This window comes from Alnus glutinosa, chromosome 8 (assembly GCF_958979055.1).
Source record: "Alnus glutinosa chromosome 8, dhAlnGlut1.1, whole genome shotgun sequence".
NCBI classification, from domain to species: Eukaryota; Viridiplantae; Streptophyta; class Magnoliopsida; order Fagales; family Betulaceae; genus Alnus; species Alnus glutinosa.
The window spans coordinates 7522023-7537982 of record NC_084893.1 but is presented as its reverse complement, the minus strand read 5'-3'; the positions used below and the strand labels follow the sequence as shown (position 1 = coordinate 7537982).

General features: G+C 34.3%; 1 protein-coding gene across 1 annotated transcript; it reads left to right on the top strand.

The window, feature by feature from the left end:
* The first annotated feature begins 878 nt into the window (after positions 1–878).
* LOC133875090 (protein IMPAIRED IN BABA-INDUCED STERILITY 1-like) lies at positions 879–8791 on the top strand. The gene is made up of 9 exons (XM_062313089.1): positions 879–1640; positions 2568–2852; positions 3171–3488; positions 5232–5459; positions 5819–5916; positions 6541–6631; positions 6770–7303; positions 8056–8179; positions 8251–8791. Exons 1-9 carry the CDS (start codon positions 1260–1262, stop codon positions 8268–8270), a joined length of 2079 nt encoding a protein of 692 aa, XP_062169073.1. The 5' UTR covers positions 879–1259; the 3' UTR covers positions 8271–8791.
* The last annotated feature ends 7169 nt before the right edge of the window (positions 8792–15960 follow it).

The window sequence follows — 15960 nt, the reverse complement described above, 5'->3', positions numbered from 1 at the left end:
AATAACAAAATAAAAGAAAAGAAAAAGAGGGTTAGCAACTTAGCATAGAGATGCTTGCCCCATTTATTTCGGGTGGACCCTAATGAACTCAATTTGTGGGCCATGGTAGTCATTGAAGTAATGGCCGAGTGTCATAACTGGGAATTAACAAAAGAAAAGAGAGAAGAAGAAAGGGGAAAGGGGGTCATGACTTTTTCTTTTCTTTCTTTAATCAATCAAATTGCCTCTCGCCTCAGACTTGGCCCCCCCCCCCCCCCCCCCCGCGGTCTTTTTTCCCCTTTCCCCCAATTCCTATCCCCACGTCAATGCAAATATGATTTTCAAATTTCTGAATTGAATACAAATTTTAATTTCCAAAACCATTGACACCCATTTGTCAACAACCACCCATTCACCCAACCAAACCCCAATCCTCTTCCACCCCCACTAAATTTCAAACACTAAATTAATTAATTAGCTCTCATCACATCAATTAACTTCGGAGCTAAGATTAGAATTGGCAAAAACGAATTATCGTGTAAAATTCAAGTCGACCCGGTTGATCCGTTAATTTGTTTAGGCAAAATATATATATTTTAAGTCAGTTTCTTAAATTAATATAATATATTAAATAGTACATGTTTGTAGTTTTGAACTTTTAGGAGACAAGGTTCTGTTTTCAAATTGAATTAAAAATAATATATTTTAATTTAATCATGTTAATAAAAACTTTAATTTGTAGAAAATGCGTGTGAGTTTTCACGTGCATATTATAAATAATTTGAAAGTGGAGCTTTGGTCCATTCCAGACGTTCAAAGTACAAGAAAAGCTCACGGTAAGTTTGAAGACTGAAGTATAGCAATACAAACAAAAACACAGAATTAAAAAGAAAAGAAACAAAAAAAAAAACCCAAACAGTGAACAAATTCAACTGGCTACTGCTCAAGAAAAGTTGTTTATTTCTCTCCGTTGATTCCGCCAAAGTCTGTTGTGTGAAAAAGCCGCATAGAAACCCACTGTCCGCCATCTCCCGCGATTGTCGCGCAACTGAAGAAAGTAGAGCCAAAACATTCCAAGACTGAGAATGTGAAAAGACAAAAACCAAAAGCACTGATGTTTTTTTGTTAGCGATCGAGTTTGGTATTATGTGGTATAAAAGCTAGACCCCATTTTGCTTCAATCCGCTATTACTGTCCTGCAAACGGTGCAACCTTCGTGTTTTTTCCGGTGCCAAGCTCGGGTTACTATGTGGAGGTGGTGGTAGTGGTAGTGGGCGGCGATGGGTTGCGTGAGCTCCAAGCAAGCGGTGTCGGTGACGCCTGCACTGGACCACTCGGGCGCCTTCAGGGACAGCGGAGTCGGGTCTGTGAACTCGGGTCGGAGCCGGCTCGGGTCCAGCGAGAAGGAGAGGGGCGGCAAGAAGAAGCATGGTGGTGAGTCGGTGACGGCGCTGAGTGGGGGGAGCGAGTTGGGCGAGTCGGGAAGGGCGAGTTCGAACGGGAACGAGTCCTCGTTCAGCTTCAGATTGGGGAATTTGAACAAGTACGTGGAGGGCGAGCAGGTGGCCGCCGGCTGGCCGGCTTGGCTCAGCGTCGTCGCCGGCGAAGCCATTCAGGGCTGGGTTCCTCTCCGACCCGATGCCTTCGAAAAACTAGAGAAGGTTGCTATATTTTTATATTGGTCTTGTTATTAAAATTTATTTATTTATTTTTTGAACAAATTGTTATTAAATTGTTAATTTAATATTATTGACCATAATCCTCGAAGTTTAGTTTCTTTCTGATTTAAATATCTTTTGGTTACAATGTAAATAAGTGATATTGGATTTGTGGGTGTGATTGTTTCGTTATGCAATGGTTTTTCAAGGAAAATGTGAAAATTTATTTATTTATTTATTTTACCATGTTTCTCTTATTTAATATTAGTTTTACATGCTCATTTTGTTTTTGTTTCCTTTAAAAAAATTCAATTTTTACAATGTGGTGTATGATCCTTTTATATTGACATTTTGGGACCCATGTCTGTGATCCTTTCAATTCAGTAACAAATTTGTCATCTATGGATATATAAGGAAAAAAAATTGAATCTTTCACTTGTTTGAAAGTTGAAGTGAATGCCAATGCAAAGGGAAGCAATTCGTAATAACCCACAAATTTCCAACTTCTTTGGAGCTGATCATGGGACCTATGTTCTGTTTCTTATCAAAATATAATGGTTTTAATGCTACTATTGTGCTGGTTTAACTGCCTGCTGTTTTTGCAAAGCTTTCTGGAATAATGGTTCTACTTACCTGTACTTCTGTTGTGGCTTTACCATACCAAGTAAAATCTTGTTTGACGTACTATTCTGTAAAAAGTATCTCATATTTGGGAATAAGGCACCTTGGGTTCTTGCTCTTCATCCGTAGGGATAAAGTTATTTTTAAGTCATGGAATTACTTTCCAAAAGTGAAGAATTAGTTGATATGATGAGCAAGTTCTTTTTTTCTTTTTGGCTGCTGTTTCAAATGAATTTGTGTCAATAGTCTACTGCTTGTTATGTTGTATCTTGTGATTGACTGTACTCAATTTTCAACTGTTTTGAGTAGATCGGACAGGGTACGTATAGCAGTGTGTTCCGAGCACGTGACATGGAAACTGGGAGGATAGTTGCTCTGAAGAAGGTGCGGTTTGATAATTTTGAGCCTGAGAGTGTTAGGTTTATGGCTCGAGAGATTATGATTCTACGCAGGCTTGACCATCCAAACATCATAAAACTGGAGGGCTTAATTACTTCCCGATTATCATGTAGCATATACCTCGTATTCGAGTACATGGAACATGATATTACTGGACTCTTATCTTGCCCAGACATCAAGTTCAGCGAATCACAGGTTTGCCTTGTTTGCCTCAACTCCAAACTGCCACTGAGTTTTAATTAGGTGTTTGGATATGAGAAGATATCATGTATGTAGCACTGAACACTTCTGACATATAAATTGAGTCAAGTAGTTAAGCTTGAGTATTTTAGTTTAGCTTATTTGCTAAAATGATGGAATGAATTTGACATATATGGCATGGAAAAAAAACGATTTCATTTTAACGCTGTGCGAAATCAGAGTAAGAAAAATGGTGTCAGAACAAATAAATGGAATAATTTAATATCTGTATATTTGCATGTTGAAAGAAATGAGGTTGATTTTGTTTTGCAGATTAAGTGCTACATGAAGCAGTTGTTATCTGGACTTGAACACTGTCACTCGAGGGGTGTAATGCATCGGGACATTAAAGGATCAAACCTTTTGGTAAATAACGAAGGAATTTTGAAGGTGGCTGATTTCGGATTGGCAAATTTCTATAGTTCTGGGAATAGGCAACCTCTAACCAGTCGTGTTGTCACTTTGTGGTACCGTCCTCCTGAGCTTCTGCTGGGATCGACCGACTATGGAGCATCTGTGGATCTCTGGAGTGTTGGCTGTGTATTTGCAGAACTAATCCTTGGAAAACCTATCCTTCAAGGGAGAACAGAGGTAACCAGCTTACTTAGTACATTGTTTTCCATTATTAGAAATCTTAGTTTTTTAACCTTTGACCAATGAAGTAGTTTAATGAAAGCCGTAAAGATACCGTTAAGAAAATAATAGTTTCAATAGAAATGACTTGTATTACTGGAACCAGAAATGGGATTATTGATTTTTCTCCAAGATATGGCGATCACAAATAGGGCAAGATTAAAGAAGAGAGAGGAAAACAAATCCAAGGGTGTGGATGGGAACAACTTCAAGGGTTAAGTCTTCCAATAGTTAGAAATATTATTGGAACTGGTGCTTTTAAGCATCTCTTTTCATTTTGACAAACAAATAGAACAAAAAAAGAAAAGACAGAGAAAATGAAAATGAAAATGAAAATAATGAATAGTAACTTGAATCAGGCAATTTGTTTAACCTTTGGAGTAAATCTCTTCTTTTTTTTTTTTTTTTAGTAAGTAGTCAAGATATCAATAAAAGCGTAAGGCGCCCCCAGGTACACAGAAAGTATACAAAAGAAGCTATCTAACTAGTATGAGCAAAAGAATAAGAAACTCCTGAAAACTAATCACTAAATGAGAAACAAAAGCAGCTGTCCAAAGATACAGGGTATTGAAAAATTAAAACTTAATCTCTTCCAAAGTCATCTCGCGGTCTTCAAAACTTTTATCATTCATTTTTCTCCAAAGACACCACAAAAAGAATGAAGGTACTATCTTCCACACATCAACATTCTGAGTGTTGCCGGCAGTCCACCAACAAGTATATAAGTCGACTACTCCTCTCGGCATAATTCAAGACAACCCAAACCGACTGAAGAACTTTTGGAGTAAATCTTTTAAAACTCATCCCTATAGTCTTATAGTTCCCGTGTCTTTGAGGAAATTCTTTAGGGGTTAATATATGAAGATACTTAAGTTAGATGTACTTTAATACTTATGAGGGCACTTCTTATTATATAAACTTAACTAGAAGATTCTTTTTGAGAATGCTACTAGACACATCCGCTGTTGTAGTGCTTGTTTGCTAGTTTCCTGTTTTTCTGTTGGCATTTGAGAGTGCCGTTGTTCATTTGGATCTGTTCCTAGCAATGTATATGGTCTATTCTCCTAGGTGAGCGAATGTCTGTTTAAACCTGTCTATGCCATTAGCCTTTTAACACTCTATAAACTAACCAAAATAGGCAGAGATATCCATAATGACATCTAATCCTTTTTCCTAGAAGTGGTCCCCAATAATGACTGTATATGGGTATGTACATACTTGAGAATGAGGATAATTAGGTCATTAAAGAATGTTAATTTTAGGGAATTATTCAATTTTTCAAAAAGGCCTTTGTTTTGGTGGCATTGTTCTCCAATGACCATTACAACTATCACCCATTAGGAAGCTATCTGCACTTATTAAAATTTAATGTCATGTATTATAAAAACATATAAAAAGGTGACTACAGTGGGGATGATTACACAGCTTTTTCCACATTATGTCAGAATACAGGCTACTTAGATAGTATAAAAGTATTTTTTTTCTTTTCCTTTTTTTTGAGATTTGACCGATGTGCATTGCTGCACCATACCACCCTTTCACCACCCGAGTCAAAGCCAAGGGGCAATATGAAAATATATATGTAGACTGATAAAATTATGTTATATGTATAAATGAAGCTGTACAAACTATGATTGTTCACACGTTTTTACTTTTGAAGTTTCCTATTTAAGTTATTATAGGTATGCTTTACTTCTGCAGGTTGAACAATTACACAAAATTTTCAAGCTTTGTGGATCCCCACCTGATGAATACTGGAAAAGAAGCAAACTTCCTCATGCAACTCTATTCAAACCACAGCAACCTTATGATGGTTGTCTTCGGGAGACTTTTAAAAATTTACCAAAAACCACCATAAGTCTGCTAGAAACGCTTCTTTCCGTAGAACCCTACAAGCGAGGGACAGCCTCTTCTGCTCTTGCATCTGAGGTAGTTATGCAAAGTAATGTAATTATTTTGTCTCATTTGAATTATTGATGTGCTAGTTGGAAAGAGTGTACAGATTTACTTGGCATGCATGGCAATTAAGTCACCCTATCAAATCTATCATAGCTTCATCATATAGTCATCAAGTCAATATTGACTAGCAGTTCTTGTTCATCAACAATAAGTTTTGACTATTCCATATTTTCTTTTTCTCTAATCAAGTATTTTATTGTTCCTATATTGGCCCCACTTTCATGGTGCAAAGCCAAATAAATGCAGCATGCATACCAAAATCATCTTAAGCATTCGTTTACATCATTTAGGATCCTTCTAATGATATATTGTTTCCATACTATATTCAGTATTTCACAACAAAGCCCTATGCATGTGATCCGTCAAGCTTGCCAATGTATCCACCTAGCAAAGAGATTGATGCAAAAGTTCGTGAGGAGGCAAAGAGGTGAGGATTCTCATTTTCATTATGTTGTTGAAACTCTTACGTGCTTGTATTGAAAAACAAAGAGTAGAAAAATATCTCGTCTGGACGTCCTGTCATGAAAAAGGAGCTGTTTGAGCTCAGTTGTCAACTATGGCCAGTGTAACAAGGGAAGGTGGTAATTAAAGTCAGCATGTAAAATTGATGTGGAATGACTTGATTAATGTATGGGGTGTAATGGCTTATGGTATATGAATGTCCGATGAAGATCGACTGAGTGCTCTTTACCTATCCAAAAGACAGAGAAGATGGAGTTAATCCTTTGTTTCTTTACATATAATTTGAATGCACATTTGGTTAGTATGATGTAAACAACAGGAAATAAAAATAAATTCAATTATTGAAATCCTAAAAGGTGTTTTAGGAAAAAATAGAAATCATTTAAAAGCCTTGTTCCATTTCCCTAGGACATTTAATTGCCGCATGGATTTTGCCTTCTTTGATTGGGGTTTGGAAAATATACAGTTATGCAAAGAAATTTCAGTTTTGTCATTAAATTGTTTTTTCTCTGCAATTTTCAGCTTCATATGCTGTACTTATGTTATGTCATCTCTCCAAAACTACAATAACATTAGCTAAATATTACAGGAAAAAGATTGGTGGGAGAGTTCGCGGATCTGAAATAACAAGAAAGGCTGCAAGAAAACCCCATGGAATCTGTAAACTGGCACCAGCAGAGGTCTCTCTCTCTCTCTCTCTCTCTCTCTCTCTCTCTCTCTCTCCCTCTCTCTCTCTCATGTAGAATGTAGATATAGATATCTGGTCTAGTTCTGAAGGGGAGGTACTTCTCACTGATATAATTGTCCTTATGGTGCAGGAAATGGCAAACCAAACACAAGATTCTCATAGGATTAATAGTAAACATGGAGATATTCTTAAAGAAGTAAATTCTGCCATAGATGGGGTGGCACAAAAACCATCAACTGATAAACCTGAAGAGGCTTCCCATGTAAAGAACGCATCTCAAGGCGACATTCCTTTTCCAGGCGCCTTACAGGTTTCTACATCAAGTGGTTTTGCATGGGCAAAAAGGAGGAAAGATGAGGCATCCACAAGATCACACACTAGGTCTATTTCAAGAGGACACATTTTCAGTGTTGTAGAACCTACCACATTGCATTCAAGGAACAATTTTGACTCCAAAAGGCATGAAAGCAGGGATGTTATATACGGAGTCCGCACAAATTCAAGAGGCCGTGATTCATATGAGGTTGCGAAGCTTGCAATGCAGAATAATTGGTGCAAGTTTGAGCGTCCAGACTCATTTGATGCTTCTGATGAGTACCACTCTCAGGAACTATCGATGGCACAGTATCAAAGAGATGAAATGGCTACTAAAAGAAGCAATCTGGTAAGTTTGTAACTTGTAGAACAAGTGGCATGAACTTATTTAAGTTTCAACACATATTTTCCTTTTACTTTTCTGGTAAGTTTCAAAATATATTTTCCATTTTTACTTTTGTTTTCAAAAACAAAAAGAAGTATCATTTGTAATGTAAAAGAAACAATCTGGTAAAAGAGAGGAAATGGCAGCTGAAATAGAAGCAATTTGGTACGTTGTAACTTTCAAAACCATATTCTCCATTTTAACTTCTTTTATAAAAAAAGAAAATGACAAGAAGCATCAGTTGTATTGTAAAACCAAATGTAACTTGTACATCTAAAGGTGGAGAGGAATTGGCAGCTAAAAGACCAATCTGGTAAGCTTGTAACTCCTAGAACCAGATGTGGTATGAGTTGATTTCAGTTTTAACACATTCTCTATTTTAACTTTTGTTAAAAAAAGAATGAAAAGAAGTATCAATTGTAATGTAAAACTCATTGGCCTGCTTTTAGTGGAAACCTGAAATGAATCACGAAATCCTTAAAATGAACCCACACATTAGTTTTGGTGGTTTTGTCAGTTTGTTAAATGGTCTTGTTTTCTTTGTCTGAGCTGGAGGTCCTATTCAAGAAGATAGATTTATACGTACCTCCAACTTTTACTTAAATCTTAATGGATCCATTGATTTCCCAATACATCTATGCATGCCCTTAATTGTGAGAACTATTCATTATTTATCTCTTTTGTTGATTAACATCAATCTTGTGACGGGCTACCAGGATCAAGGGGACACTGTTGAATTTTCCGGACCCTTATTATCTCAATCACACAAAGTTGATGAACTTTTAGAGAAGCATGAGCGCCAAATCCGCCGGATAGTGCGAAAATCATGGTTTCAAAGAGGTATACCCTATTTCTTTTCTTGTCTTGCTTTGTGGAGTATTTCTGGCTAAAGTGTGATTTTTGAACTGCAGGTAGAAAGCATGGGAAGTAAATTAACAGATATGCTTTGTTTTGGGTGATTTGAGAAGGGAATCGACCTCCAAATATGTGATGCGATTATAACCGAACTCCGATCACGGATGAATATCTCCGAACCGCACTGCTGTATCCGATGAACATGCCATTCAATCATTGAGACAATAAAATCTTCAACACAACTCGTTGCCAATGAAGCTGGGAGCTACAGCCTGACGAAACTTAGATTAAACACCAAGAGATGGGGAAAATTAAAAGCAAGAGAGGGTTGGAATGAGTGGATTGTTCTCTTCTTTCACTCAATAATAGTTTAGGCTTCTTTTTGTTCTTTTATTTATTTCGTTTAAAATTTAGTCTCTCTTTGTTTTCAGATATGATGAAAACCATCCGGCTATGTATAGGTAAGTGGTAATAGATTTGAGAAAGAGTCTTGTACATGTTTACCGTTCATAAGGCTCATGCTAGCAGGCTTACCTTTCTTTCTCATGCTTTGCCATTACTTCTCTTCTGATTATTTGAAGCCTTTCTTCAGCAAAATGTGTGGCCGTTAAGAGAAGGACAAGAAAAAAATGGGAGTTTCAAAAAAAAAAGGATTTTATGCCATATTAATTGAGAGTAACGAAGACACTCTGATGTTGTGATGTGTTAGTTAGCATCTTTGATTTTTTTTTTTTCTGAGAATTTTTCCTTGTGTTTTTACCTGGTTGCTTACCCTTTTTATAGTGGCCAGTTTAAAACGGGATATAAATTTTTTACAAACTGGTTTGTAAGAAATTTCATGCAACTCACATATAAGACTGGCATGTGTCATTTAAACATGTGGTAAGCATATATTTTTTTATTCATGCTATTAGCGTATTAAAAAAGCACGTGAGAAGCATATATTTTTTGATTCCTTCGTCACTTGAGTCTCGAAGCTGGGAAAATGACGTAGCTTAAGACGTGACTGGATGCCACGTGTTGTCGAGAAGACGATTTCCGTACTTTGTGCGTAAGGCTTTGGATGGGCTTAAGGTTAACTTGGGCTAACGTGACGTGAGCTTCCCTTGCCATTTTAGCGACTCAAGGGGAATGATGTGAGTGTACCGAGCCTCACTAGCAGATATCTGATTAGCAATAGATAATAATGAAGATCAAGGAAGATAGAATTAGGAATTAACCTCCCATTATGTCGTGGCTCGTGATCGTGGGTTATTCTCCGGTTTACTTTCCGACTACTTGTGCTTTTGTATAACAAGAAATCTCTTAAGTTGCTTATTTCCGCTTCAACACTTGATCCAAAGAAATTTAGTGATTACCTAAATTAATTAAGCTTCAATCTTTAAAATTTCAAGAATACGATATCCCGTTGAAAGAGAAATGTTAAAGGTACTAAATATTTTACCAAAAAATAGGTACCAAAATAATGTAAAACTTATTTATTAGTACATGTAGCATTTCTTTTTATTAATTATTTTGATCATTTTTAATAAATAAACTGCACGTCATCTTAGTACTCATATTTTAATAAAAAATTTGATACCCAAACCTTTGTTCTTTTCAAATCATAAACCACCTTAAACCCCTGCGGAAATTTTTTGCAGCATATTAGAATTTTATTTTATTTTATTTTTTTTGGGTTAGTCATAATTACTATGATGATTGCTGTCACAAATCAATTATTTCCCCTCAGGAAGAGGAACAGCTCCAAAGTGGGCTGCTCAAACGGGACTACTAGAGAGACCCAACTGGCCGTACGTTAGGATTAACATTTTCTCAAGTTATTTATTTATAAGTTATTTTTTATAATTATTTATTTAAATTATCTCAAATTCAGACAAATAATTTTGAGAGAATCATAATCCCTATATATTATGGGTATTTAAATTGGATCAATTATTATTTTTAGGTTTTTACAAAGCTAATACGTGGGACTTGTTCATTATTTATTGCACCTCTTAAAGATAATACATTGATCCATATGTAACTATGTAGAGACTTAATAATTCACTACTTAAAATCTTCATTTTCTTCAAGCTTTAATCATTGAATTGGCTTTACTTGCTCTAGAGTTAATTGCCTAAGTACACATTCATTTGATAGTATATAACGGTGTAACATCTTCATCGACCAAGTTTCCTATAGAAAAAGACATTGGGAACTTGTTAATATTAATTTTCAAACAATCTCCAAAAGATAAGGACCCTAAACCTAAGCAGTTTGGATGAATCTGAAGCCATGGCATATTGCAGCCTCTGTCGTTGCCTGGTGAGTTGGTGACTAGTATGTGAGATTATCATTGTCGTTTTTTGGGTAGAAAAATTTGCTGATAAACTTAGAGAAAGATGCTCTTTTTATCACAATCTAAGAACACCGCACATAATCAATCGGCATCAATAGGTTTTTTTTTTTTTTATCAGGATATCTCAGATTCGCCACCGAGCCAACAGTACATTAGATGAATCTAAAGCCATGGCAAATTGCAACCTCTATCATTGTCTGGTGAGTTGGTGACTGGTATGTGAGATTATCATTGTCATTTTTTTGTGTAGAAAAATTTGCTGATAAACTTGGAGAAAGATGCTCATTTTATCACAATCTAAGAACACTGCACATAATCAATCGGCATCAATAGGTTTTTTTTTTTAATCATGGTATCTCAGTTTCACAACCGAGCCAACAATACCTTGGATGAATCTAAAGCCATGGCAGAGTGTAGCCTCTATCGATGTCTGGTGAGTGGTGACTGGTATATGTGAGATTATCATTGTCGTTTTTTGTGTAGAAAAATTTGTTGATAAACTTGAAGAAAGATGCTCAATTTATCACAATCAAAGAACACTGCACATAATCAATCAGCATCAGTGATTTTTTTTATCAGGGTATTTCAGTTTCACCACCGAGCTAACAGTACCTTGAATTGTCTTACAAAAAGTGATAGCTTATCAAGCATAAACGCCAACCATAATCCACCAGACTAATTGTTAATTAAGTAAAGGCATATTTGTGCAATGAGATTATGGGCAATAATTCTAGGGCAATTTTGTAATTGAATCATTGGAAGAGTAGCTCCATAATTGTGATGATACAGTGGAAAAAGGAGACGAATATTGGGTTATTATGTCACTACCAAAGATAATGATGTCCATTTTGGTTCCTTCCCCTTAATTCCTTGACTAGAGTTGATGAATTCTCTCATTTACTTGTTCTTTTATTTTTAGGTTTTTCTTTCGTGTCTTTTCTTCATTATTGGAAATCAATTGGTATCTGAGAAACAACCTATTCAAGGCCAAATGTTCAGCCAAATTGATCCCACTAATTGATATTACCATAAGATTTTGAAGGCCCCCAAAGAAGTATGCTTTGGCAGATGGAAATGTCGGTGAAGCACATTCTCCATCCCTAGCAGAATGTGAAGGATAGACTCGTTTATTGAAGGGGACTCGTTTTTTAATTGGTAGATTCATCTTATTAATTAGTTGAATCGTGAATAATGCGGTGCATGGGTTAGCTAAGGCTGCCGTTAAACATATCATAAATTAGGTTTAGATGGAAGAAATTTTTGATTATATTTGTGAAATTGTTTTGTTAGAAACTCTATCTCTCTGATTGAATACTAAATGTATTATAAATTTATTAAAAAAATGAAAAAAGAAAGAAAGAGAGAGAGCGTACATCAACTTGTGAAATGGGCTGCTACCAATAGAATTTTCGGTAGCATTCCCACATCTTGTTCTTTTCTATCTGATGTTCGTATTATTTTTTTTTTTTACATGTCCACACAAGAGGAGGAGTGGGGATTCGAACTAGTGATCTCCGCTTCATAAAACGCGGTTCCCATTCAATTGAGCTACCTCTTAGAAACATTTGATGTTCATATTAATAGTGAGAAAAATCACCCATAGGCCGTCGTAACACTTGGTTTTTTTTTTCCTTAATATATATTGATTAGTACGTCAAAATTAATCTTATTATAACCATTAATCTAATAATTTTTAATATGTTATTAATGTTAGGAAAAAACTTCACTTAATACCCATGATCTTTTAATAATTTTGTAACTATATCTTTAAACTTTATAAAATGTCAATTTAATTTATTAATCTTACATATATTTTTTTTTCAATTTCTACCATCCGTTAGAATTTTTTGTTAAATATTAACAGATGAGTATTAAAATTTTTAAAATAAGAAAAAAAATTGTAAAAATTTAAGGGTCGGTTAGGATTTAACGAAATTTGTAAAAATAATAAAAGATGATAAATGACATTTATTTACGCCTTACGCTTTTAGCAATGAACACACACAAGTGAGTCTCTAGGCTGAAAGCAATTGTAAATTTGTTTGCCATAATTACTCCAACAAACACATATGATGTTATTCTTTGTCGGGGAAATATATCACATTGAAATCACAAACATCCTCACCATCTTCCCCTACGGTTTTTCCAGTAGATACTGTACATCGATGGTGGTCACTCCACTGCACATGGCACGCAACGAGTGGTCTCAATCATCTCGTGGACCCCCCCGCACAACACGATCATCATCTGATCGTCTATCCCTCTGACTTCTTCCTTAGGTGTCAACCAAATATCATACTCCACCGCATGTAAGCCACGTGGATCGTATGCTCTCTGCCGTGTGGCTCTGATTTCTTCGACTGCAATGTTCCTTAATAATAATATATATGGTAAGAGGGATTTACACTTCTTTTGCTGGCTTTCTTGTCCCCTAGTACAAGACACGTGCGCTACACGTGATATTAAGTATTATTTAATTTTTCTCTTAACGTATCGGATGATGTGGCATCATATTTTTTTTAATAAATAATAATGAATATTTCTGACAATTTTTACTGTCTAATAGATTTTGTATCTCTTATATCATAAATAATTGAGTAAAAAGGAGATTCGACACTTACTTTGACTAAAAAATAAAAATAATATTTTGAAATACTATTCATTTTTTTACGAATTATATAATATTATTCACCATATTAGTATAAGTAATCATGTAGATTATTTTACTTTTAAGAAACTTTTGAACCATTTGATTTTTTATTCCATTCCAAATAGAAATCTGGTAATTTTTTCCTACTGAATATTCGTAATTTTTTAATGATCAATTATTAGATTTATTTCTTTACATGTGGGTCTTAAATATCAAATGTTTGATCTTAAAAAAAGTTGTATAAAAATTGTACGAAAATTGTACAAAAACTATTATTCACAAGGATATGGAGTTGTAGGAAAAGGGGTGATAATATGAGTAGTAGTCGAGTACAACGTCAAAAATAAGAAAGTCTCAAAAGAGAATGAAAGAGAGTTGGCCCTTTTTTTTGAAAAAAAAAAGAAAAAGAAAAAGAGAAAAAAGTTTTGTTAATAATACACATATATCCCTACACATCTATATACAATCAAGTTCTAAATCTACCATTAAATTGTGGGACTGAATGGTAATGAAAATAGCTAATCAGATATGACTTCTTTTCTCCCTTATTTTCTTAATTATTTTTTATTTATAAGTGACACATGTTACACTATTATTGGCGTTGATGTAACAAATTAATAGATTCTGTCAATTTTTTTAACGGTAAAAACCAATTTTTTTTTTTGTTAAACTCTAAAGAGTGATTAATTATTTTTCAAAACTCATATAATTATTTGTTAAAACCAAAAAATACATTTATCCCATAAAAAAGAAGAAATGGATAAAATGCTTCTTTAAAGTAAAAAACCAAAAAGTGCGTAACAACCATTGAAAATCCATTTCTAATTAACTGGATAATAAGAATTTTGTTTTTCATTTTCTGATTTAAGATATGATGGAGGAAAATGATCCTAAATAAATGAGTAATGCTACACATCATCCTCTTGTCCTTCTTTTATCCTCTCAAAATTGATGTGGCTCTTAAAATCACCATTGGATCAAAATTCAATGGTAATCTATCATAAATCCAACGGTAATTTTAAAAGCCACATCAATTTTGGGAGGATAAAAGGAGGATAAGGGGATGATGTGTAGCATTACTCTAAATATAAAGGAAAGGGGACCCCTACATGGCTACACTTGACAACTCGAGGAGCTGGCATGTTTGAGGAAACTTCCCGTGCTCTCTGGTACACCGAACAGAGGTGCTCTCAACCATTGGACATCCATAATAAGAGAGGATCTTCAAGTTCAAATGAGCCAAATCTTCTTCACAACATTAGCCACAACCTGATTGGATAGCACCAACGTTAGTCTATGGTCCTCTGGACAGCTGATAACTAGGCACACGTTTGACCAACTGAGGAGGCCACGTGACCCACAACGTTAAAGCATCCGATAGGAAACGACAAAATAGAAAAACATCATCATTGGAAGTGCTCTGGAGAAGAAGGAGGGAAAATGGGAAAGAAAAAGGAGAAAAAAAAAAAAAAAAAAAACGTTTCGAGGAAAAAGGTGACGTTGAATTCTGTGAAATGTGATTGTGATTTGTGAGTGTGGTGGTACCTACGCAGCAAGTTACCCAGAGAGACGGAGACAAATAGTACGTATCCCAACAAGCTTCGATTTTGGGGATTGCCATGCACGATGCGCTTGGCGCGTTACGCCATGATTCCACCCTGCCTGAATTATTGGACATTGGGATAAGAAAAAAAGTAATAATAATACTAAGATAATAAATCGACTATATATATATATATATATATATATATATATATATATATATATATATTTTTTTTTAAAAAAAAAAAATTCACTTAAACTCCTGAATTGTTCATATTTTTGTAATTATTTCTCAAACTTTAAAAACACTCAATTTGGTATATTAATATTTCAATTTTTTTTTTTAATTTCACATGTCCGTTAGGATTTTCCGTTAAATCTTGTCAAAATTCTCAAAATACTCATTTAAAAAAAATTCATTTTTTTTCAAAGATTAGGACGTTGGTATTTTTGTAAATTCCGTCAAATACTGATCAACGCTTAAATGATTGCTATCTTTTTTCCCTAAAAAAAAAATAATGGTATTTTAAAAATTTTTACATCCAACTATTATGATTTAACCGAAAATTCTAACAGAGTGATGAAATTGGAAGATGAATATACCAAATTGAGGCTTTTTAAAATTTAAGAAAAATAATTGCAAAAGTGATGAAAATTTTGAGGATTAAGTGAAGTTCCTTATGGCGTGTTTGGGACCTTTGGGTAACCAATTTTTTTATTATATTTTATTATTTTTGAAAAATTTATTTGGGTGAATTTTTTAAATTAAAATTTTACTCAAATTTTGATTCAACTTTTTTCAATTTTGTTTAAGGTTTTCTAAACCATTCAAACATAATTTTAAAAAACAAATTTTATCAGTATTTGTAATTTTAAATATAGTAAAAAAAAGTAAAATATAATAAAACAATCGCACACCTAAACGATCTCTTAATTTTTTTTCATCTTTAACCGAAAGTTGTGCTTCATGTATTGGGTTTTCATATAAGTTCACATCATTTTTAGAAGGTATTTACTTGTTAAATGTTAAATTCTAATTTTTTTTTCTTAAAATAAAATAAAATTACATCATTACCATCTTCTAGCACTTCTGAATTGTGATTCATAAATCAACTTACTATATATATATTTTAGTCGGGTGGAGGAATGAGTCTAGCAAAGTTTTTTAAAAAATTCCTAAACACATCAGAATTTTGTTGCAATTTTCTTTTGAAGATGGCAATTGGCAAGCAT